Source organism: Mus musculus, chromosome 6 (genome assembly GCF_000001635.26).
Source record: "Mus musculus strain C57BL/6J chromosome 6, GRCm38.p6 C57BL/6J".
NCBI lineage: Eukaryota > Metazoa > Chordata > Mammalia > Rodentia > Muridae > Mus > Mus musculus.
Genome location: NC_000072.6, coordinates 22,126,725 through 22,154,227, shown reverse-complemented (window position 1 = coordinate 22,154,227; position 27,503 = coordinate 22,126,725). Strand labels below are relative to the sequence as shown.

The 27,503-nt window shown below is 40.5% G+C and overlaps 1 protein-coding gene across 6 annotated transcripts in view; it reads right to left on the bottom strand.

The window, feature by feature from the left end:
* Cped1 (cadherin-like and PC-esterase domain containing 1) overlaps positions 1 to 27,503 on the bottom strand; it is a 270,698-nt gene that overhangs the window by 102,180 nt on the left and 141,015 nt on the right. For all 6 annotated transcript variants that reach the window (XM_006505040.4, XM_011241054.3, XM_006505042.4 and 3 more), the window contains 5 exons: positions 21,842 to 21,999; positions 18,311 to 18,381; positions 15,518 to 15,568; positions 10,098 to 10,284; positions 8,541 to 8,709 (listed from right to left, as the gene is read on the bottom strand). In XM_006505040.4, coding sequence (XP_006505103.1) covers positions 8,541 to 8,709; positions 10,098 to 10,284; positions 15,518 to 15,568; positions 18,311 to 18,381; positions 21,842 to 21,999 — 636 coding nt within the window. The remainder of the gene's footprint in view (positions 1 to 8,540; positions 8,710 to 10,097; positions 10,285 to 15,517; positions 15,569 to 18,310; positions 18,382 to 21,841; positions 22,000 to 27,503) is intronic.

Here is a 27,503-nt window from a genome sequence, read left to right as displayed (position 1 = left end):
AAGGGGAAGGAGGGGGGAGGGAGGGAGGGAGGGAGGGAGGGAGGAAAGGGAGGAAGGAAGGGAGGGAGGAAGGAAGGAAGGAAGGAAGGAAGGAAGGAAGGAAGGAAGGAAAAATTTTTGGTATAAAGTACCCTTATTCTGTCTTCTTGGAACATAAGCCAAACTAGCTAAATGATTACTGAAGCCATCTGCAAAATAGACTCCATTCTCTACTCTTGCTCCATCAACACACACCTATGGTGGGAAATGGCACCATTAAGTGCATGTGGAAAATTCTCTTGGCATTACCTAACTAAAACATTGGCCAAGCTTTCTTTGAACAAAAATTGAATCATTTCACTCTGCTGAAAGAAAGCTCATCAATGTCTCTCACTAATGACAACGTAAAAGGCCCAAAGTATGGGTGATAAATTACTGTGTGCTTTTGGAACATCATTACCATTATCATGAGAGGAACATCATTATCATTATCATGAGATGAAGCAATAGAGGTGTATCTCCATACAGATGATTGTCTCTTTAGCAAGTATTATATAAAGTAGTATTTCATTTAAAAAAAAAAAACATAGTATCATTGAAGGGCCACACATGGTTCCAAAACACTATGTTGTAACATAGATACTATTTTTATATTAGAGCCAAAAATGAAACAATCATATGTAATTAGTAAGCTTCCCGGAAAGAAAAGTAGACACTCAACAAATTAAATGTTAATAGCATATATTTGCATAAGGGATGGTATTGCCCTTCTTGTATCTGTCACTATTCTGCTCTAGATTTTGAATTATTAAGACAAAGACATTTACCTGGGAGTTTTTCTAATTCTGAAGTAGCATACCACACTGGTCATGAATGTCATTTGTTGCGTTGGAGGTTCAGAACTTTCCTTAGGGACTCAAGGGCCTGCCTTGTGAGTTTCTGACAGTGCCAAGGACTAGAGGCATCCTTTGCTTTCCCTTGTCCTACAGAAAGCCAACCCATGTGGCTTACCATGTCTTTTTCCAGTAAGTCATGTTCTACTGTTGGTTTGGTCTCTTTCCTGGTGAAAACGTTTGGCAGAGTTCCTTTGGACTTGAGAAACAAGGAAGGATGTGGAAAATATTAGAGAAAAGCTCTGGAACCCTTCGGAGATATTAAAACTGGCACAAAGTGGATGCTGAGATCTGAAGCTATTAAAGAGACCCCCTCCATATACTTCTCTTTTAGCTATGGTATCCCTCAAAGTTTCAAATGTCGTATTTGAAATACAGTTTCTTCAGAGTGTTTTTTTTTAAAGATCTAAACAACAACAAAAAGAGCACCCCTCCTCTTTTCTGTTTCCCTGTCCAGCCTAGAAATCAGAGCATAAGTTCTCAAGACTATCAAAGCAGACCTTTCAAGCAACACGAGGAAAGACAATAGAAAGGTTCATTTTAGACACAACTGTCATGTGCAGAAGAGCTTTTTGATTGACACCTTCCCTCTAGGAGGGAAGGGAAAACTTATGAGACTCAGGAAAAAAAACAAAATGTCTTCTCAGAAAGCAGAAAGTCAGGACCTTCTTGAAGACCCGTCCTCAGCTTATAAATAAGCAACTGCCAACGGAGGAGACTCTGAGGTGTCCAGAGGAGATTTGTGAGGACTTGTGTAGCTACCTGCAAGTTGCGCAGAGAGCTCCCAGGCTGCAGCTTTCCGAGATGTCACCCTTGTTAGGATGGGTTTCTGTGTCATCCCTGCTCCTGTAAGTAATCCTTCACACTTCCTCTAGAAACCCAGTAGAAAGTCGTTGGCTCACTGTGTTGGACTTTGTCCCCATCATTACTTCAATCTGTTGTGGGACCCCTGTCGGGGGTGAGAGATGTACGTGATGTGTGTCCCCAAGAAGAGTCTCTCACTCAAGCCACTAGAAGCAAGAAAGACCCAGTTTTCTTCCATCACGTGGCATTGGCTTTACTGTGCTAACAGAGGAAAGAGTTTATTTCTAATCATGGAAGCAGATGTGGCTCAGAAAGACACACAAAACAGATGTGGCAAGCAAAAGACTCTATTTAAACACTAATTTGTCTGACCATAAGTTATGCACTGGATGAATGTGCAACACCGCTCTTTTACCAACCTAGAGTGGTAATTTATTTTAAGCGCTAAACAGATTGTAAATTAAAGGGGACCCTGCCCATTGTCACAGGCTTTTAAAGAAATTGAACTCAACACAAAGAAGGATGACTTAGGTGACAATGCCTCCTGGCTACTGAGATGTCCTCTACACTCAAAATGCCAGGTGACACATTGCTAATAGAAAGAATACTACCCTGCCTTCCCTTGGTACCATGTGGATGTTGCGCGCGCTCAACTGGCCAGGAAGAACGACGCTGCTACAGGATCCTTCTGCACACATTTATTCAGTCCTGTTTCTTCTTTCTCCATATATCTCCCTTGTTTATATATCTCCCTTGTTTTTATATCTCCCTTGTTTTTATATCTCCCCTGTTTATATCTCCCCTGTTTTTATATCTCCCTTGAACCCTGGGCCTCTCACTCTCTTATACTCTCAGTTCCCATCCACACACAGCAGGCCACGCCACCTCACCAGGCACGCAGCTTCAGCTAATCAGGGCAGCAGGGGCATATCTCCATCAAATTGGATTCATCTGTATCCTGGTACACCTGCGCAGCACTCAAGATGTTTGTGGTTTATATGAGGAAGTCAGGTGCAAGTCATATGACTTAGCTGCAGTCCCTGGCGCCTTTGGGACTGCCGCCACACCCGCTCCCCACATGTGGAATTTTGAAGAAAGTCCATAAAAGCTCGTTCAGTCTACATCTTCAAGTGTGCAAACCCAACAAGATTAAGCACTTTAGTGAAGAGTCCTTAATACATCCTGGGTCATTAATAATGAAATGGGTTTAGTCACCACAAATCCCCCATAATGAAATGGATAAAGAGGATTCATTCTTTATCAGGCACAAAGCATAAGGCATGAAATATTTTTGGGACTCATGACAATATTTGAATGTCTGAGCCTACTGAAATAGACTATAGGAAATTGTGGTGCCTGGCAATTAGTGTGCTAAGTTAATTTTTAAAAATTGTCATACTTATTGACTTTGGTGTTGGGAAGGGCAGAGGGACATGCAACAATATTCATGTGGACATCGGAGGACAACCTGCAAAAGTCAGTTGGTTCCCTCCTTCTGCCATGTGGTCCTGGGGATCAAACTCAAGCCATGAGGCTTGGCAGCAAATGCTCTTCTGCTGAGCCATACCCCTGGCCTCTAATCGAATTTTAGACAAGGTAGCTTCAATGCTTGGAACACTTAACAGGATGGAACCCCACCGTAAGTTGAGGAGAATTTGTAGCAAAACCCCACTTTTGCCACAGATTACATAGAAAGCCTGGGCGAAGTTTCTAACCACTTCTAAAGTCTTGACTTCTCAGTACATTTTTTTTTCTACAAAGGGGAGATGATTTATTTTGAAATTTACTCACGTCCAGGATTAGAAGTAAATGCTAGAGGATGGTGAAGTGCTTAAGGGAAGACTTGGCACATAAGGAAAGTTCTGTCTGGACTTCTACTCCTGCTTCTTTGGCTCCCGTCCACCACACAGTGTGTGAGCAGAACACAGGGCAGAGCAGTCGCTTTGAACTCATTACTAGCTGAGAGCATGGCACAATCACAGCGCAATAGATGCCACTGTGGGAAAATTGGTAAGCTGAAGCAGGCAAGACAACGAGTGGATGTTATCACTCACTGAACTGAGTGCCGAAACTGGTGCTTCATTCATAATTTCGATGAACACATCCCTATTCTATTATCATTTTTTTGCTATGATATTAGACAAACATATCTTTGAGCCACTTGACTGTATTTCTTGGTGGTGTTGGGAGGGTGAAAGAATAAATGAATTACAAAGCATATCTGAACACTGAACTGGAGTCATTTGCATAGAACTTAGTGACATAGCATCTAAATGGTTAATTTTTCCTTTTATAAAGTGACATAGGCCAGTTAATAAAATGTATAGATAAATGCTGAACATCTTTTCAAGTAATATTTTCTCTTTCCTCAGGATTTTCCCTTTGTGTATAATAATACATTTTAATATAAAAATGGTTCTAGAAATACATTCATGGAACTCGGTCCTCTAGGCCTCTGCTGGATGGCCTTTTTGTAGATCTTATTTATGGCTCTTTCCCAGCACAGTGCTTTGGGGGCACAATGTACACTAGACTGCAGATCAAGTACACAAATCAATTTCTGTGTAGTTATTGTTATCCACGTCAAAAAGTAGGTTTGAAAACAGGTAGTAAAAGAAATATTCTCCACATGTATTTCAATTTCCTTAGAACATAAATATATTTTACTATTTCCTAAACATGACATTTTTCAGCCACAGTAACAGTTTATTTATTACTTTCTAAGCCTTTCTTCTCAGCAGCGAAGCCTTATATATGGATGGATAAATCTCAATGCACTGATGTTCTGAGTGTGCCAGTCACATGGTGGTTTTAGATTTCATTAAGAACATGCTTTCTGTAATTGAATGCACACGTGTGATTGTAGTAATTACAATAGAAAAGATGGCTGGATAGTGAGCAGAGCTAGAATTAATCAAAATGTAAGGATGATAAAAGAGAACAACGAATCCAGCACAGAACATTTAAAGAATACCTGTAAGCCATTCACTCTCAGTTAATACCATGTTACACAAGGAGGAATGGTTCTTGCTTTACATAGGTGGCTTTTCACTGGTGCTGATTCTGCACCATGGAAGACATTGGCAATGTCTGTGGGCACACATTGTCACCACTTTCAAAAGGGTCTACGATAATGTTTAGATAACTTTCCTTTTATTTTCCTGGACCAAAAGACAGTGGCACTGGGGTTGAGATTGAGTAGTTCCAACCTAATTATTTATAACAATTAAATATATATATAAATTTCTTCTTACCTACAGTGACTAAAACCCCTTTGGAGCAACTATATACAATTTTAAATTGTCATAACCATAATTGAAATAAAGATACTACATATTTTCAAATAGTTTATTAAGATCAAGTACGTTGTTAATAATGCTTAGACATATAAAGGAAAAAATGGCTTATAATTTAAAGATCTTATTATTTACCAAAATACTATAGCAACTGGCTTTTAATTGAGTACTTTGCTTTATAAATCTGCTTTCTCTTCCCTGTTACTCTTCTGGTGAAACAGTAATGTGAATAGTTGATTCCCAGAAGGAAGAGGAACAGGAAGAAGAGAAATGAGATGGCTTGATAGCATCCAAATTGAATGATTCTGCTTTGTTTGTTTGAAAGTGGGTTGTTTTCTGTGTTTGCTGTGCAATGAAGTACTCTCCCCCCACCCCCCAAATTCAGTTGTGTTAGAACAACTTCACTGAAGTGGAATTATGAGGTGGGACCTTTTAGGATTACATCATGAAGGCAGTTCCTAAGTTCTTATGAAAGGACTGGCCCTGTGAATGGATTAGTGCCTTTGGAGGAAACTAATCTTATCTTATCTTGCTCTTTGACCCCTTGACAGGTGGAACACAGCACATAGTGTAGGTCCTTTTGGCCTCTACCACCAGGGGATTATCCAGAAAGCCTTGGCATTAAAGATCCAAAGACCTGATCTTGAGTTTCTCAGCGTCCAGAATTGTGAGAAATAAACTTCTATGCTTTATAAATTACCCAGCTGCAGGCAATATGTTATAGCAACACAAATGGATTCTACGATGCTAATTTAAAGCTGAACATAGAGTCCATGAAACCAAAATCTAATTTGAAATGCAGGGAGAAGTCGGAATTTCTCCTTTTACCAGAAAGGAGAATATGATTAATGTTGAACTTCGTTCTGCATGCGCCTGCATGTATGTTCTGGGAGCTCAAATTAAACCGCCTAACCGATAATTTCCAAAGAGTGTGCTGTGGACTTTCATCTTAACAGTAAAAATAGCAAAAAAGAGGGAAAACTTTGGAAGATCAAAACATTTTAAGTTTTGCGACATATGCGAACTTTGCTGAGTTTGATTGTGAAATTCTCAAGTGACTAAGAATTGGTGATTACAAACTCGGCCCCTCCTGCTCGCTTTGCAATCAAACCCGTGCTGTGTTATCAACACTGAAACTAAAGCCCTTGGTGTGACTAAGCAGTAATCTTCACAGTCAATTTTGTTAGATTCTTTGGATTTATGTGCAAAGTATTCCCCAAGCATTGTATGTGAGGGCTTATTCCACCATGGCTGAACTGAGAAGAGAGGACGGGCCCAGGTTAAATAAATGTGGGCGGTATTGTCCACAGCTAGGGTCCAGTGTCAGCACAGAATAGAAGCAGAAGCTGGCTGAGCACTTAGGCCTGATTCCTGACTCTAAAGGAAATATAAGCAAACCCTCCCCCTCCCCCCATGCGCCTGCCTCCATTCCTTCCTGGCTGTGTGGGCGGACCCACCAACCATGAGCCAAAGTGACCTCTTTCTTCTCCAACTCACTTTTGTCACATGTTTTGTAACAGCAGTGAGAAAACTAACTAGCGTCGAGGGGCTTCAGGGTGGAATCTGAGGTGGAGCCCATGAGAAGCAGACCGGTCCTTCACATGGCAGCTCATGCCTAGCTAAACATCGGAAGGAAGCTACGTTATTCACGCCACACTTTTCTTGCTCACATATATGAGAATTGTTATAAATGAAAGGCTAAAAAAATTCTATTAAACACTTTCCATGTTATAAAATGTAGCACTGATTGAAGGACCACACAAACTTTCAGAACTAGGAACTTCTGGAAAGGACCCATAAATCACTGAAATACTTTCCTGCAATTGTCTGTGAGATTCATCCCACAAGAATTTTCAAATATTTTTTCACGTTATAGTAGTAAGAAAAATCTATTCTCTGAGGTTATTACTGCATGATAATTAGCTTGTTTCTGATCAGTATTGTATTTGAGAAATGAACTGTGTCTTGGAAGATAACAATACAAACTTTTCCTTCTAATGTTTTTCTTATTTTCCTGAAGTAAAATGTATGTGCAAATTTGTCCAACCATTTCATATATACTTTCTATATTACATAGGTAGCATACAGTATATCATATACATTTTAAGCACATCATTTTCATATGTTCATACACCACATGTTCATATAAGTGGTCATCACCCAGATATAAGACATTTCCTCAAAGGGTCCCTTCATGTTTAGTGGCATTGACATCTTCCAGAGAACTGGTGTTCTGGTCTCTATTCCTGTTACTTTTATCTGCTCTTCAATGTCATATTAATGAGATGCAGTGTGCCAATATATGTCTGGCTTCTTTTTTAATGGAATGAATAAAGAAAATATTGGACAGAGAAAACATGATCAAAATATATTGTATGAAATAAAATTTAAATTAAAGAAATGAATTAAAAATTATAATATAAAGGTTTTATCCTACATGTAATCCACAGGTATTAAGGAGAGAGACTCTCAGAGAAGGACAGTGTCGTTCTAAACTAAAATAGATGCAGATTTCTAAAGCATCACCGTGTTTCCCTCTGATTTTGTAAGAATTCTTAAGTTTGGGATTTCCTTAGAAAATATAAGTGTAAGGAACGAATAACCATATGGAGTGGTAAGCTCTTGGTAGTAGATGCATGTGACTGTGATGGGGGAAGGGAGGGATTATGGTGTTTGGCCATAGATTATCAACAATCATGGGGGGGTCCTTAGCACCCACCAAGATGCAGTGGGTAGTATCCCTGTTTAATCTTTTCTATTACAAAGCTGCTGGTAGCAAGCACATCCATCCTTTGGATATCATATATTTGTGATTATACTTTCTGAATGGACTAGGAGATATGTGATTAAAGTTCTCACTCCTGTTTCCTTGGCATCATCTGTACTGAGGGTATGTGCATGCTCTGAGAAAATGTTGAGGGTTGTGTGTATATGTAGACTTTTAAGGAAAAGGAAGAGAAAGCTGACAAAAGGCAAAGGCAGAGGGTAATAGTCACCCTCCTCCCAAGCCAATAAGGCAAGAAAATGGAATGTGTTTCTCAAAGGAGAAGACACAGTCTTGCAAAGTGATTAAGGACTGAGGCATGAATGAGATATACATCTACGCCAAGCAAATTTCATTTATTTAGTATCCTTGCTATTAAAAAAGTTCCGTAAGTTCCTCTCTCTCTCTCTTTCTCTCTCTCTCTCTCTCTCTCTCTCTCTCTCTCTCTCTCTCTCTCTCCAATAAATTCTACTGGATCCAGTTTAAAACTTCAAAAAATGATCCAGGGACAAACCCAAGAAAAACAAGAAAACGTAAATGGGCAATGTAAAATCAAATCCTTAGCTGCTGTTGCTGGACAATTTTACATGGCCACCATGATAACTCCCTAAGCCCAGTGAGCACAGAGTGTGGCTACCACACTAAGAAAGCTGGGGGGCTGCAGATACCCACGCCGGGCGCAGACTTTGCTGCAGAGATCACAGCTGAGAGACGCACAAGGCTGCAAGTAACAGTTTCACATTTTTCACATGGATTAACGAATCAGTTCCAATTCCACACAAATGAAACGCAAAATGCACTCACTTGTACAAAGCCGCACGCTGTGAAGTCCTCGAAGAAGGGCAGACTCGGGCGATCTTCTCTATAGATGGTGAGTTTATACGTGGTTAGGGCGGCACCCCCTGCGTGAGACTCGTCCACCACAAGCACAGAGATTCTGTTCATTCCTATTCCCAGAGGATAGGTGGCAAAACTGAGGGCGGGCAGTAGGAGGGGAGGGAGAAAGAGAGATGAGAATTTATATGCATGGAGAAAATTATCCAGCCCAAACATATTCAGACATCAACTAATAATAATAATAATAATAATAATAATAATAATAATAATGGCCTTACTATAAACATAGAGACTATTATGAAAAACTGTTATCAGGACTTCCGGGTCCCAGGAGGAAAAGGCAGACACAGGGAAGGAGAGAGTTTTTTTTCTGACATGCTTTGGAGGAAAAAGAATGAAACAACCATATGCAGCGTTGGGGTGGGGTGGGATGGTGGTGAGAGCTGGGATCTGGGGTGTCCGATACAGGTGGGCGGCCAAGGATGTCTGGCAGTGGTTAGGTGGGATTCTCCACTGAGGTTTAGGGCAGGTGGAGAGACGGAGATAAGAAATAGGTAAGGGCACCCTTTTTCGGTAACATCTGGCAATTAGTAACATCGTGCCTAGAAGGCAAGTTGTAAAGGAAGAAAGGAAGGAAGGAAGGAAGGAAGGAAGGAAGGAAGGAAGGAAGGAAGGAAGGGGGAGGGAGGGAGGGAGGAAGGAAGGAAGGAAGGAAGGAAGGAAGGAAGAAAGAAAGAAAGAAAGAAAGAAAGAAAGAAAGAAAGAAAGAAAGAAAGAAAGAACTTATCAAATTGCCTAAAGTTACATGGTAGAGCCGCAGTAGGAGCAAGACTGGAGTGACATGAATCCTCGTTTCTTTTCTGTATCTTATTTCATTTTTCTTCCTTCTTTTCTTCCCTACACACTTCCTCATTTCTTCCCTTCTTTTAACAGCTCTTCTCGTATATTCCATGCTGACTTCTAAGTGAGTATCAAGCCGAAGCTGTTGTGCACGCTAGGCAAGCATTCTGCTAACTATAGGTAGACCCTGAGCCTGAATCCTTTCTTTACACTGAATGGACTGTCATCAATGACAAGCACGTTTCCCCCTTCAACATGCAACTGTGCCTTCCTCTCTGGAGACACTGTATGTAAATAAGGCTCTATTCCTGTTCAGTTTTCCAAACACAAGAGTTGGTGCCTTTTAAAAAATATCTATGGAAGATAACAATAAATAAACAAATAAATCCTGCAAGATTAGGAAAGTTAGCATGACTATGCCCACAAATTTTCACCTCTGGCTGATCAGACTGGAGAAGTTGCCTTAGGGTGAAAGGGGGTGGGGGTGGGGATTTGTAGATTGGTAGAGAATGAATTTGTTCTCTAAGCACATGCAGCCTGAAAAAGGAAGGATTTCATACCACCTTGCTGTCCAGAAGGGCTGTGGTTCAGCTTTTCTGAACCACTCTTAAGGGGAAGATCAGGCATCTGCTTCCTGGTGACAAACCAAGTTGTCCCTGAGCACACGCCCTGCGCGGCCCATACCTTGGCCCTGCCTGCTCCTGCAGGTGCGCCTTGCACTGACACTTTGAGGTCTCTGCTCCGATCCTCACAGTTAGCACATCGAATGGCACTTCACAGTAATACTCTTTGATCTTCGGATTAAACTCGGGACTGAGTTCTAAACGGGGGTGGGTGATGATCTTCTTGATATGGCAGAGCACATCTTCCTCTGTTACAAAGACAGAAAGGAAGACAAAGGCAACCATGAACTGCATATAGAGTCCAAAACTGCACGCGATTGAGGCGTACAGCTTCACTGAGCAATGGCTATCCATTCAGGACCCAGGCACAACTGATTTGTGGCATCAGCCTGATTTCCAATGTGTCAGCTATGGGGAGCTTCCGTAGACCAGCTGTTCACTTTATTTGGTTCAGTACCAATAGTATTTTTTTCCTAGTCCTTGAAAGGATTAAAAAGCACAGAAGGTAGGGGAAAAGGTCTCTCCTGTGCAATGATAACATTCTTATAAGATATATGACATTTCAGTTAATTATGTAAATGGAGACAATAACTCCAAGCAACAGAAGAGAGATAGCACATAATCAGAAACGTTCTTAGTGGAAAATGTCATTAATCTGCCATTAGTTGATAGAGGAGTAGTAGGGGAAAACAAAAAATGTGAACTTTGGTATCATACCACACAGAGAGGTCAAAATATCCACAAAGCATCCTGAATTTCCTCCCCAAGCCACTTCAACAGGGGAAAATGTCAGAAAGTTAAAAAAAAGAAAAAGGAATGGCCATATCTGTTCAAACCTGTTCTCAAATCTAGAATGACTTCATGCCATTGGATAGAAACTTTTCTTTGGCACCTCATTTAATAGCAAACACCATCTTGGTACAAGAAAAGAAAAACAGCTTTAGCACTGCATACACACAGAGCAACCCCTGTTAAGTTACATCTAACAATATTTGGAATGGACAAGTGCCCAAGAGTTTATCAAAAAAGGTTTTCAATAGCTACAAGTATTATCTATTCTTTACAACAGCCAACAAAACTCAAGCAAGTGGAAGCTGGTGGAAGGACCGGAGGAGCTGAGGGAGACGGTAACCCCATAGAAAGAACAACATCAGCGGCTGGACCACCCAGTGCACCCAGCGACTAGACTACCAACCAAGGAGCGCACAGGGAGGGATCCATGGCTCCAGATACACAGGCAGCAGAGGATGGCCTTGCCTGACATCAATGAGAGGGGAGGTCCTTGGTCCTCTGGAGGTTTGATGCCCCAGCATAGGAGCATCCTGGAGGGGTGGGGTGGGAGAGGGTGGGTGGGTGGGGAAGAGCCCTCATAGAGGCCAAGGGAAGGAAGGAGAGAGAGGTTGTGGGATGAGGGGTTTGTGGAGGGGTAACCTGGAAGTGGTATGTCATTTGAGATGTAAACAAATGGAATGAATAATTAAAAAAAGAAAGAAAGAAAAACACTCCTGAAATCAGCAAGGTGAAGGCATCCTAGCACCACTTGGAATCCAGTGATGTTGACTAGTATAGCAAGAAAAGGTACAGCCGACTTCAGTGCCAGAAGGGACAGAACTGGCCTTAGCAAAAAGACAATGTTCTGGCCATGTCTGTCTCTCTCCTTTTATATAGCTATCACAATGGTTTCTCTAAAATAAAGTCTGATGGTTTGTTTCCAAATTCTAGTGGCTTCTCATCCTCTCTAGAGACAAACTAAATCCGGGGACAGACATTCCACAGGCTCCTCATTGCTCTGCTGTCCGTCGATCCTACTATCATGACGTCCTGGACTTTGAGCGATACAAGGAAGCTTCACTCAGTATGGGGAAACAGAGCCCATGAATCACTAACTGCTGTACTCTAGTTCTAAGACCTATATCTCCAAATAGCTCCCTGTGTGCTCTAAGCACTGAACGTTAATATGTGCATTTCTGTCTCCCATTCTATGGGTTTTTCTGCCTGTGGAGAAAAACATTCATCAAGTATGAGTTAAGGGTACAATGGTGTCATAAATATAGTGTAATTTCAGTTTGCAGAGAAGTCTTATTTAAAAAAAAACCCAACAACTCAATTTTTGTTGAATCTCTCGATGATTTGAGCAAACTGCTTAATTTTATTTGACATTTGAAGAGAACAAGTTGACCATAGATTTTTATCTGGCTGATATATATATATATATATATATATATATATATATATATATATGTATATATATATATATATATATACATATATACGTGTGTGTATTATATATGTATATATATACTTCATATTTAATATTAATAATCTGTCTCAATTTGATTCACAAGAATCTAAGTACAGAGGATTATAACTGATATGAAAATAATCATTGCTTTTAATTCAAATTTAACTGCTTCTTAGTAGGGTATTGATTTTTAAAATCAAAGTCTCACCCATCCCACCCACAGCATATTCTCTGTTCAAGGAATGGAGAAAAGCGGAGTGAAAACAGGGGGTGAATAGTCGTGGGATTTGATCCAAAAGAACGCTCTGACCCCAGCATAATACTAAACAAACAGGAGCTGTGATCAGCCAGTTAGAGAGGGCTGAGCTGCCCGGGCACGAAGGGAGTATAATATACTTTTGTGCTCAGAACCTCTTGAATGAATAGCAAAGCAGTAAATTGTTCTATCAGCATGAATCATAGATGATGTATTTTAACTTATTAGGCTTCCTTTTTACTTTTATATATTTCATTTATTTCATTTGACACAAAGTCTTCCCATACATCCCACTCTGGCCTTGAACTTGTGGTCTTTTGGCCTTTGCCTTCCCAGTTCTAGGATTAAGGCATGCACCATCTCTATTGACTAAGAATATGTTTTTATAACAATCCACTGTGAATTAATTTCCCTTTTGTTTTTTACTTTTTACATATATATATTTCACAGAGTAGCTACTGTTTTCAAAGAGTGCTTATACTTCTTGTAAATTGAACATACCTGCACGAGATGAAATAAACTTCCTTAAGCAAGACTTTAACAAGACCCCCACCACGACCACCAAACCTTCCACCTCTGGGTTGGGCGCTGCATCCTGGACCCTAACTTGAAAGTTGATTTATCTCTGACATCACCGCAACTGAAGGAAGGTTGCTGCCTATAAACACCTGGTTCGTCCTTGGCATCTCTCCCAGTCCCGTTTGAACTTGTCTAGGGCCAGCTTACCTCAGATGCATGTAGAACCCAGCAGGAGGGATGGTGGGAGCAGGCTGCCTAACCTATTTGGCAAGCATACGTGGGAAAGCTGTTTGAAGGTTTGGCTGTTTTTAACGGGCTTCTTTTAACCATAGGATTTTATTGCTGTCTTGATGGATCACCGTAACTCATCAGAGGAAAAGTTTAGACACTGGAAAAGCTTAGACTCTTAAAGATAACCCCACCTGGGCAGAAGCGTCACCCAGTGTATTTTTAAATCTTATATCAGACCATAAAAGCAGGGAGATTAATTGTAAAGATCCAGATAGGATGAATTTTTAATCAGGGAACAAACAACTTGAACAAAGTTGAAGACATTTTCTAACAATGTGCCCCGGATCTGCGGCACGTTGCCTGGGAACTGAAAGCGATGAGATTATCCAGCGCAGGATATGGAAGCCGAAAGAGCTGCAGCAAGCTTTTCCAAGCTGCATTTAGCCCTCAGCCTACGACCCCTGGATACACCCTCGAAAATACTACTACTGCCACTTCTCCTGCTTTTCTCATTGAGCTGAGTTTTTTCTTTTTGTTTTTAATTCGTTCTCTGAACAGCAGTGACCCTGGAGAAATAACCAGGTCTTGTAAGTGTGAGAGATCAGTTGCTGGGGTTCGGTGTGGGGACACCTGCTCTTTTTCCCTGTTAAATTCAGCAATATTTGAAAAGCTTTCAGTCTTTAACTGAAGGCACTTTTTTTTGATTTCATTAAACACTAATACTACTCAATCTAGCATGATATTTGATGTGATTATTTTAAAAGGTTGAATAAACACCAGCATTTAGAAGGCAAACAAATTAGATAGTATTAAATTATAACTTTTATTTATAAAAAATTAAGCCTAAGTTTATACATTCCAAGTTTTCTTTCCTTCCTCCCTTTTTCCTTCCTTCCTTCCTTCCTTCCTTCCTTCCTTCCTTCCTTCCTTCCTTCCTTCCTTCCTCCCTCCCTCCCTCCCTCCCTCCCTCCCTTCCTCTTTCTTTCTTTCTTTCTTTCTTTCTTTCTTTCTTTCTTTCTTTCTTTCTTTCTTTTCATCTTCCTTTTGCTTTGTTTTGAGATACTGTTTCTTTCTCTTTGTAGTTCTGCCTGTCCTGGAAGACTAGGCTCTGTAGACTAGACTGGCCTCAAATTCAGAGATCACCATGCCTCTGCCTGAGTGCTGGCATAAAGGCATACTCCACCATCGTCCAGAAGATAAGTTTGCTAAATGCACAGTTTAGCAAAACAGAATAAGGATTGGTAAGTGTGGATTTATTTTAAGAGGTATATATTATAAAAAATAAACCTACAACAGAGAATGAATTCTTTATTAATATAAGCTATTAAGAAACTTCAGGACTCTGGGGAATTGTCTCTGTGGCTAAAAGCACCATACTGGCTGCTCTTCTAGAGGACCAGGTTCATGTCCTAGAGCCTACAGGGTAGCTCACAACCATTTGTAATTTTGATTCCCTGAGTTATGAAGAAAAGAGGTGACCCAAGGCCCTCTTCTGGCCTCCTCAAGCATCATGCATTCCAGGAGATACCCATATATGTAAAATAAATAAGAACAAATTTTAAAAGAATACCTAGGAGCTTAGAATGAATCTGAAGGCCATTTAGTAGTCACATGATCCTGAAAGTCAATTGAACTCACTAAAAAATATATATTTACAAAACTACTGCATGTAGATCAAACCGGATGAACAAAAAAAATTTTAATATAAGTTTTGCATAAACATAAATTATACATATAGTTTTATTGTGTATAGTTAAAATTCATGGTATCATATGAAAATAAACTGAAAATTGAGTTTGAAATTCTCAGGTGGTATAAAGAGAGTTCTACTCAAATACTTTCCATTACAGCAATTGCATAGGAAGAAAAATCTTACTTCAGAATAGTGAAACTGGTGAACATGACTCATAAACCACACTCTACCCCTAATGTAGAGCCTTAAGATTCCTTGAACCCCTAAAAATGAGTCTAGAAGTTACTATCACAAGACAACAACATATATACACATAATATTTTAAACTAAAAAGCAGATTAAATAAAAGTGAAATGCTTTGTTCGTGAGAAAGTGATATATATTAAGTTAACCAGAAACAAAACTTCTCAGAATTGACTTTCAACAAACTAGCAGCCTAAAGAAATCTGAGTAGGATAGATAAAATGTTTATAGTTTTTCAAGGTTGGGCTGTGTCTAGACTTTGGGCTATCCTATGGCAACACTTTAATCTCAACTCACCATCACTGCAATGTATATCTTTATTTTCGAACAAAACTCGTGGAGCTGCATCTAAAATAAAAAAGGAAATTTATGTTTAAAAATAAAACTTTGAATTTAATATAAAAATTACAGGTTTTGCTAAATAATTATCTCACTGTGTGTCTGTCTCTTTCTGTTCTGCCTCTCTTTGATTCTGTTGCTATATGTCTCTGTCTCTCTCTGTGTCCCTCCCTCCGCCCCTCCCTCTCTCTCTGAATCTGGAGTTCACAAATGAGCTAGTCTGACTACCCAGCAAAGCCCCCAAATCTGCCTGTCTCTATCCGGCCCCCACTCCCAAGCTCTGGGGTTACCGACTCGTACCAACATACCCAGAGTTTTCCTTGCATTCTAGAGATGCAACACAGGTACTCATGTCCAAAAAGCAAGCACTTTACTGACCATTGCTCTATCCCTCACCCACAAGCATTTCTCAGTAAAGCTGACAGTACATTCATTCAGCTATCACATTCAAAGTGCAAACAAGGAATTACTTCAAGTAAGAGAGTATTGGCGAAATATCTTTACCCTAAAGGTAAACTATTACATTTCCTTCTGTTGAATCTGTGCTTCTCAAACTCACTGATGGAACTTAAACCACAGTTAGAAGGTTCAGTGCAACACCACGGAGAACCACAGTATTGGACTGGACCAAGGATCTGCCTGGACAGGAAAAATAAAATAGATTTCACTGGCGGATTGGGGGCAGGTGGGGTTGGGAACAGAAGAGATCAGATGTGTGTGTGGTGGGGTGGATACTGGGAGAAAGTACAGGAATTGAGAATCATTTCCGATGTGAGGTTAAAAACCCAGTGCAACCCATGGAAGGAGTTACAGAGACAAAGTTTGGAGCTGAGACAAAAGGATGGTCCATCTAGAGACTGCCATATCCGGGGATCCATCCCATAATCAGCTTCCAAACGCTGACACCATTGCATACACTAGCAAGATTTTGCTGAAAGGACCCTGATATAGCTGTCTCTTGTGAGACTATGCCGGGGCCTAGCAAACACAGAAGTGGATGCACACAGTCAGCTACTGGATGGATCACAGGGCCCCCAATGGAGGAGCTAGAGAAAGTACCCAAGGAGCTAAAGGGATCTGCAACCCTATAGGTGGAACAACAATATGAACTAACCAGTACCCCGGAGCTCTTGTCTCTAGCTGCATATGTATCAAAAGATGGCCTAGTCGGCTATCACTGGAAAGAGAGGCCCATTGGACACACAAAGTTTATATGCCCCAATACAGGGGAACGCCAGGGCCAAAAAGTGGGAGTGGGTGAGTAGGGAAGGCGGGGAGGGTATGGGGGACTTTTGGGATAGCATTGGAAATGTAAATGAGGAAAATACCTAATAAAAATATTTTAAAAGAAAAAAAAAGACTAAAAAAAACTGCAAAAAAAATTCTATAAAAGTAACCCTAGCAAAAACTCGTAGTAATTGGGGACACAGAGCCCTAGCCAGCCATCATATGTAACCAGGCTAGGTTTAAGTGAAGTGTTTGGAATATCAATGCAGCCGCAAAACCTTCCACCTACAGTTTGTCCTGCCTGAAGTGTTCTGGGGCCAGAGACGAGCAGAATCGTCCTCATTAAAAAAAACGACAGAGAGACTTCATGCGGAACTGATGGGAGCAGAGTCCTACAGGCAAACACTAGGAGGAGCTCAGAGCATCCCGCACAGGAGGGAGAGGAAGGACGGAGGGAACCAGCGGGATCAGGGACACCACAGGAACACAGCCCATAGAATCTACTGACAGGGATGCCATCTGGCTAGTTCCTCTGCATACATGTTATGGCTGAGTAGCTTGGTGCTCTTGTGGGATCTCTAACAGGGAGCAGGGCTGTCTCTGACTCTTTTTGCCCGCATGTGGGACCCTTCTCCGGCTGGGTTGCCTCATCCAGCCTTGATGTGATGGCATGTGCCTGGTCTTATGTTGTGTTTGCTTGATGACCTGAGAGGCCTGCTCTTTTCTGAGGGGAGGTGGACTGTGAGTGGATCTGTGGGCGAGGGGAGGTGTGTGTGTGTGTGTGTGTGTGTGTGTGTGTGTGTGTGACTGCAGAAGGAGAAGAAGGAGAAACGGATATCAGGGTTAACGTATGAGGGAAGAATAAAAAAAAGCAACATCTAATTTTTGTCATACAAGAAGAAAATATTAAGGAAAAATGATCTATCAGTATATCTATTTCTTTTAATAAGGAATCCCTCTTATAACTGGGTATTTGTCTAATACTGTGTGGTTCTCTGGGGGTGGGGGAGGGGGGTGGGCTGCATTGAGTCTTCTAAGCAGAATTTTGGTTTAAGACCTGTCACTGAGTTTGAAGGACACTAGTTTGAGAACTACACACATTCTTGATGATTTTCTGAGAACAAATATTTAGCAGTAGGATCTCTGGTCCGTAAGGATACATTTTATTCAACTAAATGACCCACTCCTGTGCATTAGGGAGTGCGCCTAGAGCCACAACACACCAAGCATGTATTATCGCGCCGTGTGCCAAAGCTCCAAGAGTAACTTTTAAACCATATTTCCTAAGCTTTCAAGTAGGCCCTTAACATGTACACATTTACCATCGTTATGAGAATGCTCGCTGCCTCTTGCTCTTCTCCTCTCTATAAGAAGAAAAGTCCAATTTTCAGGAGAAAAATGAACACTTCCTAGTTTAAGTTTTGGGTTTGATCGCTAACAGATTTAATCATTTTTAAGTATGCATTTTATTAGCCAGGTACTTCCTTTCTTTATGCAGTCATATGTGGGACTATATGCATTTACCTTTTCCACTTTGGATTCCTTCCAGTGACCTGGGTGGTTCCTCAATGGTCTCATTTCTTGTCGGAGAATTCCTGTAGATACAGTGCAGAGCAAGTCCAAGTCAACAAGGTGACACACTGTTCCTCGTCCCAGGTGAGCACAGTTATTTTGGCGAAGACAAGGAATGGTAGCTTTCACTCTACAATATCATATCTTGCCTCCAGTGAGGCAAGATCTTATCATGTCTAATCAGTAAATGCATAGTTGAAGAAAACAAGTAATGAAAAAAATCAGTCATACTCTAGCAGAAAGCTGAGAAACCTCCAAAAGCCAGGATCCAACAGAGGTGGCTCAAAAATGCACATTTTCTCTGGGATTCTTGCCTAACATTCCACAGCTTTGAAGCCAAGAGCCTTGAAAGTCCTGAGGCACAGCCTGAGATCGTACACAAAATGAGAGAAACAGGCGTGGCTATAGGAAACAACTGGTGTTGCCAAAGCGTGTGTTCTTACCCTCCCTGGTAGCCCACAGAGATGGCAGAGGTTGTTTATATCTTGGCACGATCACTGCGTTGTAGAAATAACCAAACACTCAGCTGGATGAACCCTTAAGTCCTTAAAACTGCACATAAAATAACCTAAACGGCAGCCAGAAATTTGTCTGGTCTGGATAATGGAGAACACGGGGCCCTGTGGTCTCTAGCCCTTGACGTGCCTTTCCTGTGTTAGGATGGTGCTTTAGTGTCTGTCACCCCATTAAAATGGAGATAATAAATAGTATTTACTCTACACAGGAACACTGTGAGAATCAGATAAATGGCTAGTGCCACAAACTGTGCTGAGCACGGCAGCAGCACGAAAGTCAGCAGGGCATCTCAGCAGCAGCAGACAGGAAGTCTTAAAAAATTAAAATAAAATAAAACCTAGGCATTAAAAAAATGACTGCTAACTGGTATTTCTATCATTTCCTAAAACCTGTTCTCCTTTAGGGTACACATCAAAATGGATGCAAAAATGCAGTGGCTCCTTCCAAGGGATGGAGTCACAGAAAAAGGATTCGTAGCAGGAGATAGGAAGTTTTTGATGGTGATGAGATTTTTCAATAGTTTTTACCTTTACTTTTGCTGGGAGTCAAAAAAATCTCTCTACTAAGGAGATGAATCTAGCTGACATCTAAATTTAAAACAAAACAAAACTAAACTAAAAGTATGCCATGAAGAAGAACTTCTAGGAGTCTCATTCAAGAGACACAGTCCTGAAATTCCCATGAGCTGAGTTATGGAAGCGTGGCTGTCTTAATGGAGCGAGAACGTGTACACAAAAGCATCATGTAGTTTTTTTTTTCCTTGAATTGTTTTTTTGTGTGTGTGTGTGTGAGAGAGAGATTTTGAATTTGTATCTATTTTCTCAGAAAACATTTCCACAGAGCAAAGTCCATATGCTACTTTATTTCCAGGAGCGTGAAGATTAAGGAGGGCTCCCATGCCTCTTACATTGAGCCTTGGGTCTCGTGCACGGTACCCACCACTGCTGACGTTCTGACTCTATCTTTTCTTCCTCCACTGCCATGCCACAAGCTAATGCTCTCTCTGTATTTCTAAGGAAAGATGAAGTCATTAGATCCAAGTGCTGAAGAAAAGTGCAGAACAATGGCTGTTCTGTATGTGTGTTCTGCAGGTCAGTATGCAAGTATTGGTGTGAGTCTGATGTCTTAAGCTGCTGGTTTGTCTTAGACTCTGATCCTTCCTCACATTTATATGAGAAGTACGACCTTCCTTGCAATAGAGCATGAATGATCATGAGATATACATGCTGACTGTGAAATCAGTAAAGATAATTTAAGCTGAGTACTTTAAGAGACATTTCTAGGAGTGCTATGCTACTTGACTTTCGATAAATATCAGAAGTAGACTTCTGTCAGCATTAATGTAGAGAGCTTGTTTTTGTACGTATGTGGATTTCCTTATAAAGAAACTGTGCCTTCACCATAGATGCTAAAATGGCCTCTGAGTGGCACAGGAACACAGAAGGGTAGATACAGTGCTTCTCATCGCCTATCTGCACCTCAGTGTGACCCGTAGAGCAGCTTTCTTAGGTCATCCTCCTGGAATAATACAAATTAGGCAGCCTAAGTCATAATGACATGCAAAGAAACTGAGTCTTAAGGACTTGCTTTGCCCACTATCATCAGTACACTATAATGCTGGGACTTTTTTGGTCTGCCTTTGTGCGATTCAGAATGGTTCCTATGCTTTATAATTATACTCAGCGGTGACCATTATTACATTTCTCTAAGGCAAGAGATTTCAGTCTTCTCATTTTAATCAGTGGATTGTTGAACCTGGTCTTCTGTGAGGAGCTGGAGATAGCTTCGACAGGGAATGAAAGTTCTAAAGCTCACAAATCTCTGGGGAGCTGACTGAAAGTCAAAGACAATACGGACTCCTTGGGAATTTGTATCTGTTCTTTGTGTATCTATACTGATGTATAAGGCAGTCTTGGATGATTCAAGTAGAGGTTAAGTATAAAAGGTGCCTTTACATTGTAGCATTTAAAACAATTTCCAAGCACCCAGGGGGGGGGAAAAAAAAACCTCTTTTGACATATTGAGGGAATAAAGCCAACATTATAGAGCTTTTGCAATCAAAGTGAATGTTAATGTGAGGAGATATTCTAAGAAGTCCTCACATACATGACTATTTGTATTTTTAATTACAAGCGAGTTTCTTATAGTCACTGTCTCCTGACTAAGAAGGAAATAAAGGATAAGGGAACATTGCTGAAGCTATTCCCAACAGTGACTGGAAGGGACATAAAGGAGTGTCATGTCCCTTAGTCTTTCATCTCCCTGGGAGGCTTAGGTCTAATTCTGTTTTCCTGGCAGTAGAAAAATCAAATGCTCTCTTAATTCTATCCATATTAAAGAACGGCAAAACTTTAAGTGCATCCCCTTTGCCAGCTACTGGAGGCATCATTATCTCACCTGCCTGTCCCCTCACGGTTACCTCTCATTCAACAGAAATGAAGATGGGAAAGCATTCTCTAAAAGCAAGCCAAATGAAGCACAGTATAGATTTATAAAATTAGATTATTATTTTTTTTTATTCAGAATAAAGCCATGCCTTTCTCACGTCCAAATAAATGTGCCTGCTGTATCTAACTCCAGGATGATGGATGGCTCATAACACAAGCCGGGTCTAATCTTGCAGATGCTTCAGTAATCCAAAGGTATGGATCATGAGGTGAAACGGTACTGGAATGTTTAATTTTAAACATTACTTTGTAATAGAGTTGCATCTTCATTTGGAACTGCTGGACGTCTTTTTTTATTTGTTACAGGGTCTGATGACCACCAGAACCATTATGGTTTCAGTGCTTGAAAGTCATTTATTTTCCAGACCATGAATTTTTGGGCATACTTCTTTTTGTTGTTGTTGTTGCTCGCTTTAATGTAGGCAAAGCCTTTTGAAATCAACCTTTCAGACTTAAGTTTTTGGGTTTTTTTTTTTTTTTTTTTTTTGGATTGCACAATTCAGATTTGTGGCTCTCTTACCATTCCAGTGGCTGTAGCTGTGCCTTTTTATTCATGAGCCAAAATTGTTCAAATACATTTAAAAGGGACCAGTACTGCGACAGGACTGAGCCAGGAGTTGCCATATCATAAAATTCACCCATCAGAGACCGAATCCCAGGAACACTGGACGGGAAGAGCTGAGAAGAAATGTTCAAAGAAAACATTAGCAGAACAAAACAGATCAGTTGAAACTCTGAAAAGTAATTCAAAATGTAGAATTACGGATACTGATTATATTTAGTTGGATATTGTTTGGCCAAGCAATTATTTATTAAAACCCTGCTGGTCACGAGCTGGGAGGGTAACACCGATGCAATGAAAGCATGAAGACGCCAGTTAGATCTCCAAACACCAGAAGAAAGCCAAACATGACGTCATTCAGCATCCAGCAAAGGAAGTAGAGACTCATGGACCCCATCAGCTCACTGAATGGCCAGCCCAGCCTATTTGATGAGTCTTGAGCCAATGAGAGACGATCTTAGAAAATGAGGCAGATAGCACATACGGACTGACAGCAGGGGTTCTCTTCTGATCGCCATTCTTTTTTTTTTTTTTTTTTTTTTTTTTTTCCATTTTTTATTAGGTATTTAGCTCATTTACATTTCCAATGCTATACCAAAAGTCCCCCTTACCCACCCACCCCCACTCCCCTACCCACCCACTCCCCCCCTTTGGCCCTGGCGTTCCCCTGTACCGGGGCACACAAAGTCTGCGTGTCCAATGGGCCTCTCTTTCCAGTGATGGCCGACTAGGCCATCTTTTGATACATATGCAGCTAGAGTCAAGAGCTCAGGGGTACTGGTTAGTTCATAATGTTGTTCCACCTATAGGGTTGAAGATCCCTTTAGCTCCTTGGGTACTTTCTCTAGCTCCTCCATTGGGAGCCCTGTGATCCATCCATTAGCTGACTGTGAGCATCCACTTCTGTGTTTGCTAGGCCCCGGCATAGTCTCACAAGAGACAGCTACATCTGGGTCCTTTCGATAAAATCTTGCTAGTATATGCAATGGTGTCAGCGTTTGGATGCTGATTATGGGGTGGATCCCTGGATATGGCAGTCTCTACATGGTCCATCCTTTCATCTCAGCTCCAAACTTTGTTTCTGTAACTCCTTCCATGGGTGTTTTGTTCCCACTTCTAAGGAGGGGCATAGTGTCCACACTTCAGTCTTCATTTTTCTTGAGTTTCATGTGTTTAGGAAATTGTATCTTATATCGTGGGTATCCTAGGTTTTGGGCTAGTATCCACTTATCAGTGAGTACATATTGTGTGAGTTCCTTTGGGATTGTGTTACCTCACTCAGGATGATGCTCTCCAGGTCCATCCATTTGGCTAGGAATTTCATAAATTCATTCTTTTTAATAGCTGAGTAGTACTCCATTGTGTAGATGTACCACATTTTCTGTATCCATTCCTCTGTTGAGGGGCATCTGGGTTCTTTCCAGTTTCTGGCTATTATAAATAAGGCTGCTATGAACATAGTGGAGCATGTGTCCTTCTTACCAGTTGGGGCTTCTTCTGGATATATGCCCAGGAGAGGTATTGCTGGATCCTCCGGTAGTACTATGTCCAATTTTCTGAGGAACCGCCAGACTGATTTCCAGAGTGGTTGTACAAGCCTGCAATTCCACCAACAATGGAGGAGTGTTCCTCTTTCTCCACATCCTCGCCAGCATCTGCTGTCACCTGAATTTTTGATCTTAGCCATTCTCACTGGTGTGAGGTGGAATCTCAGGGTTGTTTTGATTTGCATTTCCCTGATGATTAAGGATGTTGAACATTTTTTCAGGTGCTTCTCTGCCATTCGGTATTCCTCAGGTGAGAATTCTTTGTTCAGTTCTGAGCCCCATTTTTTAAGGGGGTTATTTGATTTTCTGAGGTCCACCTTCTTGAGTTCTTTATATATGTTGGATATTAGTCCCCTATCTGATTTAGGATAGGTAAAGATCCTTTCCCAGTCTGTTGGTGGTCTTTTTGTCTTATAGACAGTGTCTTTTGCCTTGCAGAAACTTTGGAGTTTCATTAGGTCCCATTTGTCAATTCTCGATCTTACAGCACAAGCCATTGCTGTTCTGTTCAGGAATTTTTCCCCTGTGCCCATATCTTCAAGGCTTTTCCCCACTTTCTCCTCTATAAGTTTCAGTGTCTCTGGTTTTATGTGAAGTTCCTTGATCCACTTAGATTTGACCTTAGTACAAGGAGATAAGTATGGATCGATTCGCATTCTTCTACATGATAACAACCAGTTGTGCCAGCACCAATTGTTGAAAATGCTGTCTTTCTTCCACTGGTTGGTTTTGGCTCCCTTGTCGAAGATCAAGTGACCATAGGTGTGTGGGTTCATTTCTGGGTCTTCAATTCTATTCCATTGGTCCACTTGTCTGTCTCTATACCAGTACCATGCAGTTTTTATCACAATTGCTCTGTAGTAAAGCTTTAGGTCAGGCATGGTGATTCCACCAGAGGTTCTTTTATCCTTGAGAAGAGTTTTTGCTATCCTCGGTTTTTTGTTATTCCAGATGAATTTGCAAATTGCTCCTTCTAATTCGTTGAAGAATTGAGTTGGAATTTTAATGGGGATTGCATTGAATCTGTAGATTGCTTTTGGCAAGATAGCCATTTTTACAATGTTGGTCCTGCCAATCCATGAGCATGGGAGATCTTTCCATCTTCTGAGATCTTCTTTAATTTCTTTCTTCAGGGACTTGAAGTTTTTATCATACAGATCTTTCACTTCCTTCGTTAGAGTCACGCCGAGATATTTTATATTATTTGTGGCTATTGAGAAGGGTGTTGTTTCCCTAATTTCTTTCTCAGCCTGTTTATTCTTTGTGTAGAGAAAGGCCATTGACTTGTTTGAGTTAATTTTATATCCAGCTACTTCACCGAAGCTGTTTATCAGGTTTAGGAGTTCTCTGGTGGAATTTTTAGGGTCACTTATATATACTATCATATCATCTGCAAAAAGTGATATTTTGACTTCCTCTTTTCCAATTTGTATCCCCTTGATCTCCTTTTGTTGTCGAATTGCTCTGGCTAATACTTCAAGTACTATGTTGAAAAGGTAGGGAGAAAGTGGGCAGCCTTGTCTAGTCCCTGATTTTAGTGGGATTGCTTCCAGCTTCTCTCCATTTACTTTGATGTTGGCTACTGGTTTGCTGTAGATTGCTTTTATCATGTTTAGGTATTGGCCTTGAATTCCTGATCTTTCCAGAACTTTTATCATGAATGGGTGTTGGATCTTGTCAAATGCTTTTTCTGCATCTAACGAGATGATCATGTGGTTTTTGTCTTTGAGTTTGTTTATATAATGGATTACATTGATGGATTTTCGTATATTAAACCATCCCTGCATCCCTGGAATAAAACCTACTTGGTCAGGATGGATGATTGCTTTAATGTGTTCTTGGATTCGGTTAGCGAGAATTTTATTAAGGATTTTTGCATCGATGTTCATAAGAGAAATTGGTCTGAAGTTCTCTATCTTTGTTGGATCTTTCTGTGGTTTAGGTATCAGAGTAATAGTGGCTTCATAAAATGAGTTGGGTAGAATACCTTCTACTTCTATCTTGTGAAAAAGTTTGTGCTGAACTGGAGTTAGATCTTCTTTGAAGGTCTGATAGAACTCTGCACTAAACCCGTCTGGTCCTGGGCTTTTTTTGGCTGGGAGACTATTAATAACTGCTTCTATTTCTTTAGGGGATATGGGACTGTTTAGAAGGTCAACTTGATCCTGATTCAACTTTGGTACCTGGTATCTGTCCAGAAATTTGTCCATTTCGTCCAGGTTTTCCAGTTTTGTTGAGTATAGCCTTTTGTAGAAGGATCTGATGGTGTTTTGGATTTCTTCAGGATCTGTTGTTATGTCTCCCTTTTCATTTCTGATTTTGTTAATTAGGATTTTGTCCCTGTGCCCTTTAGTGAGTCTAGCTAAGGGTTTATCTATCTTGTTGATTTTCTCAAAGAACCAACTCCTCGTTTGGTTAATTCTTTGAATAGTTCTTCTTGTTTCCACTTGGTTGATTTCACCTCTGAGTTTGATTATTTCCTGCCGTCTACTCCTCTTGGGTGAATTTGCTTCCTTTTTTTCTAGAGCTTTTAGATGTGTTGTCAAGCTGCTAGTATGTGCTCTCTCCCGTTTTTTCTTGAAGGCACTCATAGCTATGAGTTTCCCTCTTAGAAATGCTTTCATTGTGTCCCAAAGGTTTGGGTACGTTGTGGCTTCATTTTCATTAAACTCTAAAAAGTCTTTAATTTCTTTCTTTATTCCTTCCTTGACCAAGGTATCATTGAGAAGAGTGTTGTTCAGTTTCCATGTGAATGTTGGCTTTCTGTTATTTATTTTGTTATTGAAGATCAGCCTTAGTGCATGGTGATCTGATAGGATACATGGGACAATTTCAATATTTTTGAATCTGTTGAGGCCTGATTTGTGACCTATTATGTGGTCAATTTTGGAGAAGGTACCATGAGGTGCTGAGAAGAAGGTATATCCTTTTGTTTTAGGGAAAAATGTTCTGTAGATATCTGTCAGATCCATTTGTTTCATCACTTCTGTTAGTTTCAGTGTGTCCCTGTTTAGTTTCTGTTTCCATGATCTGTCCATTGGTGAGAGTGGTGTGTTGAAGTCTCCCACTATTATTGTGTGAGGCGCAATGTGTGCTTTGAGCTTTACTAAAGTTTCTTTAGTGAATGTGGCTGCTCTTGTATTTGGAGCATAGATATTCAGAATTGAGAGTTCCTCTTGGAGGATTTTACCTTTGATGAGAATGAAGTGTCCCTCCTTGTCTTTTTTGATGACTTTGGGTTGGAAGTCAATCTTATCAGATATTAGGATGGCTACTCCTGCTTGTTTCTTCATACCATTTGCTTGGAAAATTGTTTTCCAGCCTTTCATTCTGAGGTAGTGTCTATCTTTTTCTCTGAGATGAGTTTCCTGTAAGCAGCAAAATGTTGGGTCTTGTTTGTGTAGCCAGTTTGTTAGTCTATGTCTTTTTATTGGCGAGTTGAGACCATTGATGTTAAGAGATATTAAGGAAAAGCAATTGTTGCTTCCTGTTATTTTAGTTGTTAAAGGTGGCATTCTGTTCTTGTAGCTGTCTTCTTTTAGGTTTGTTGAGGGATTACCTTCTTGTTTTTTCTAGGGCGTTGTTCCCGTTCTTGTATTGGTTTTTTTCTGTTATTATCCTTTGAAGGGCTGGATTCGTGGAGAGATAATGCGTGAATTTGGTTTTGTCGTGGAATACTTTGGTTTCTCCCTCTATGATAATTGAGAGTTTGGCTGGGTATAGTAGCCTGGGCTGCAGTTTGTGTTCTCTTAGTGTCTGTATAACATCTGTCCAGGCTCTTCTTGCTTTCATAGTCTCTGGTGAAAAATCTGGTGTAATTCTGATAGGCTTGCCTTTATATGTTACTTGACCTTTTTCCCTTACTGCTTTTAGTATTCTATCTTTATTTAATGCATTTGATGTTCTGATTATTATGTGTCGGGAGGAATTTCTTTTCTGGTCCAGTCTATTTGGAGTTCTGTAGGCTTCTTGTATGTTCATATGCATCTCATTCTTTAGATTTGGGAAGTTTTCTTCAATAATTTTGTTGAAGATGTTTGCTGGACCTTTGAGTTGAAAATCTTCATTCTCAT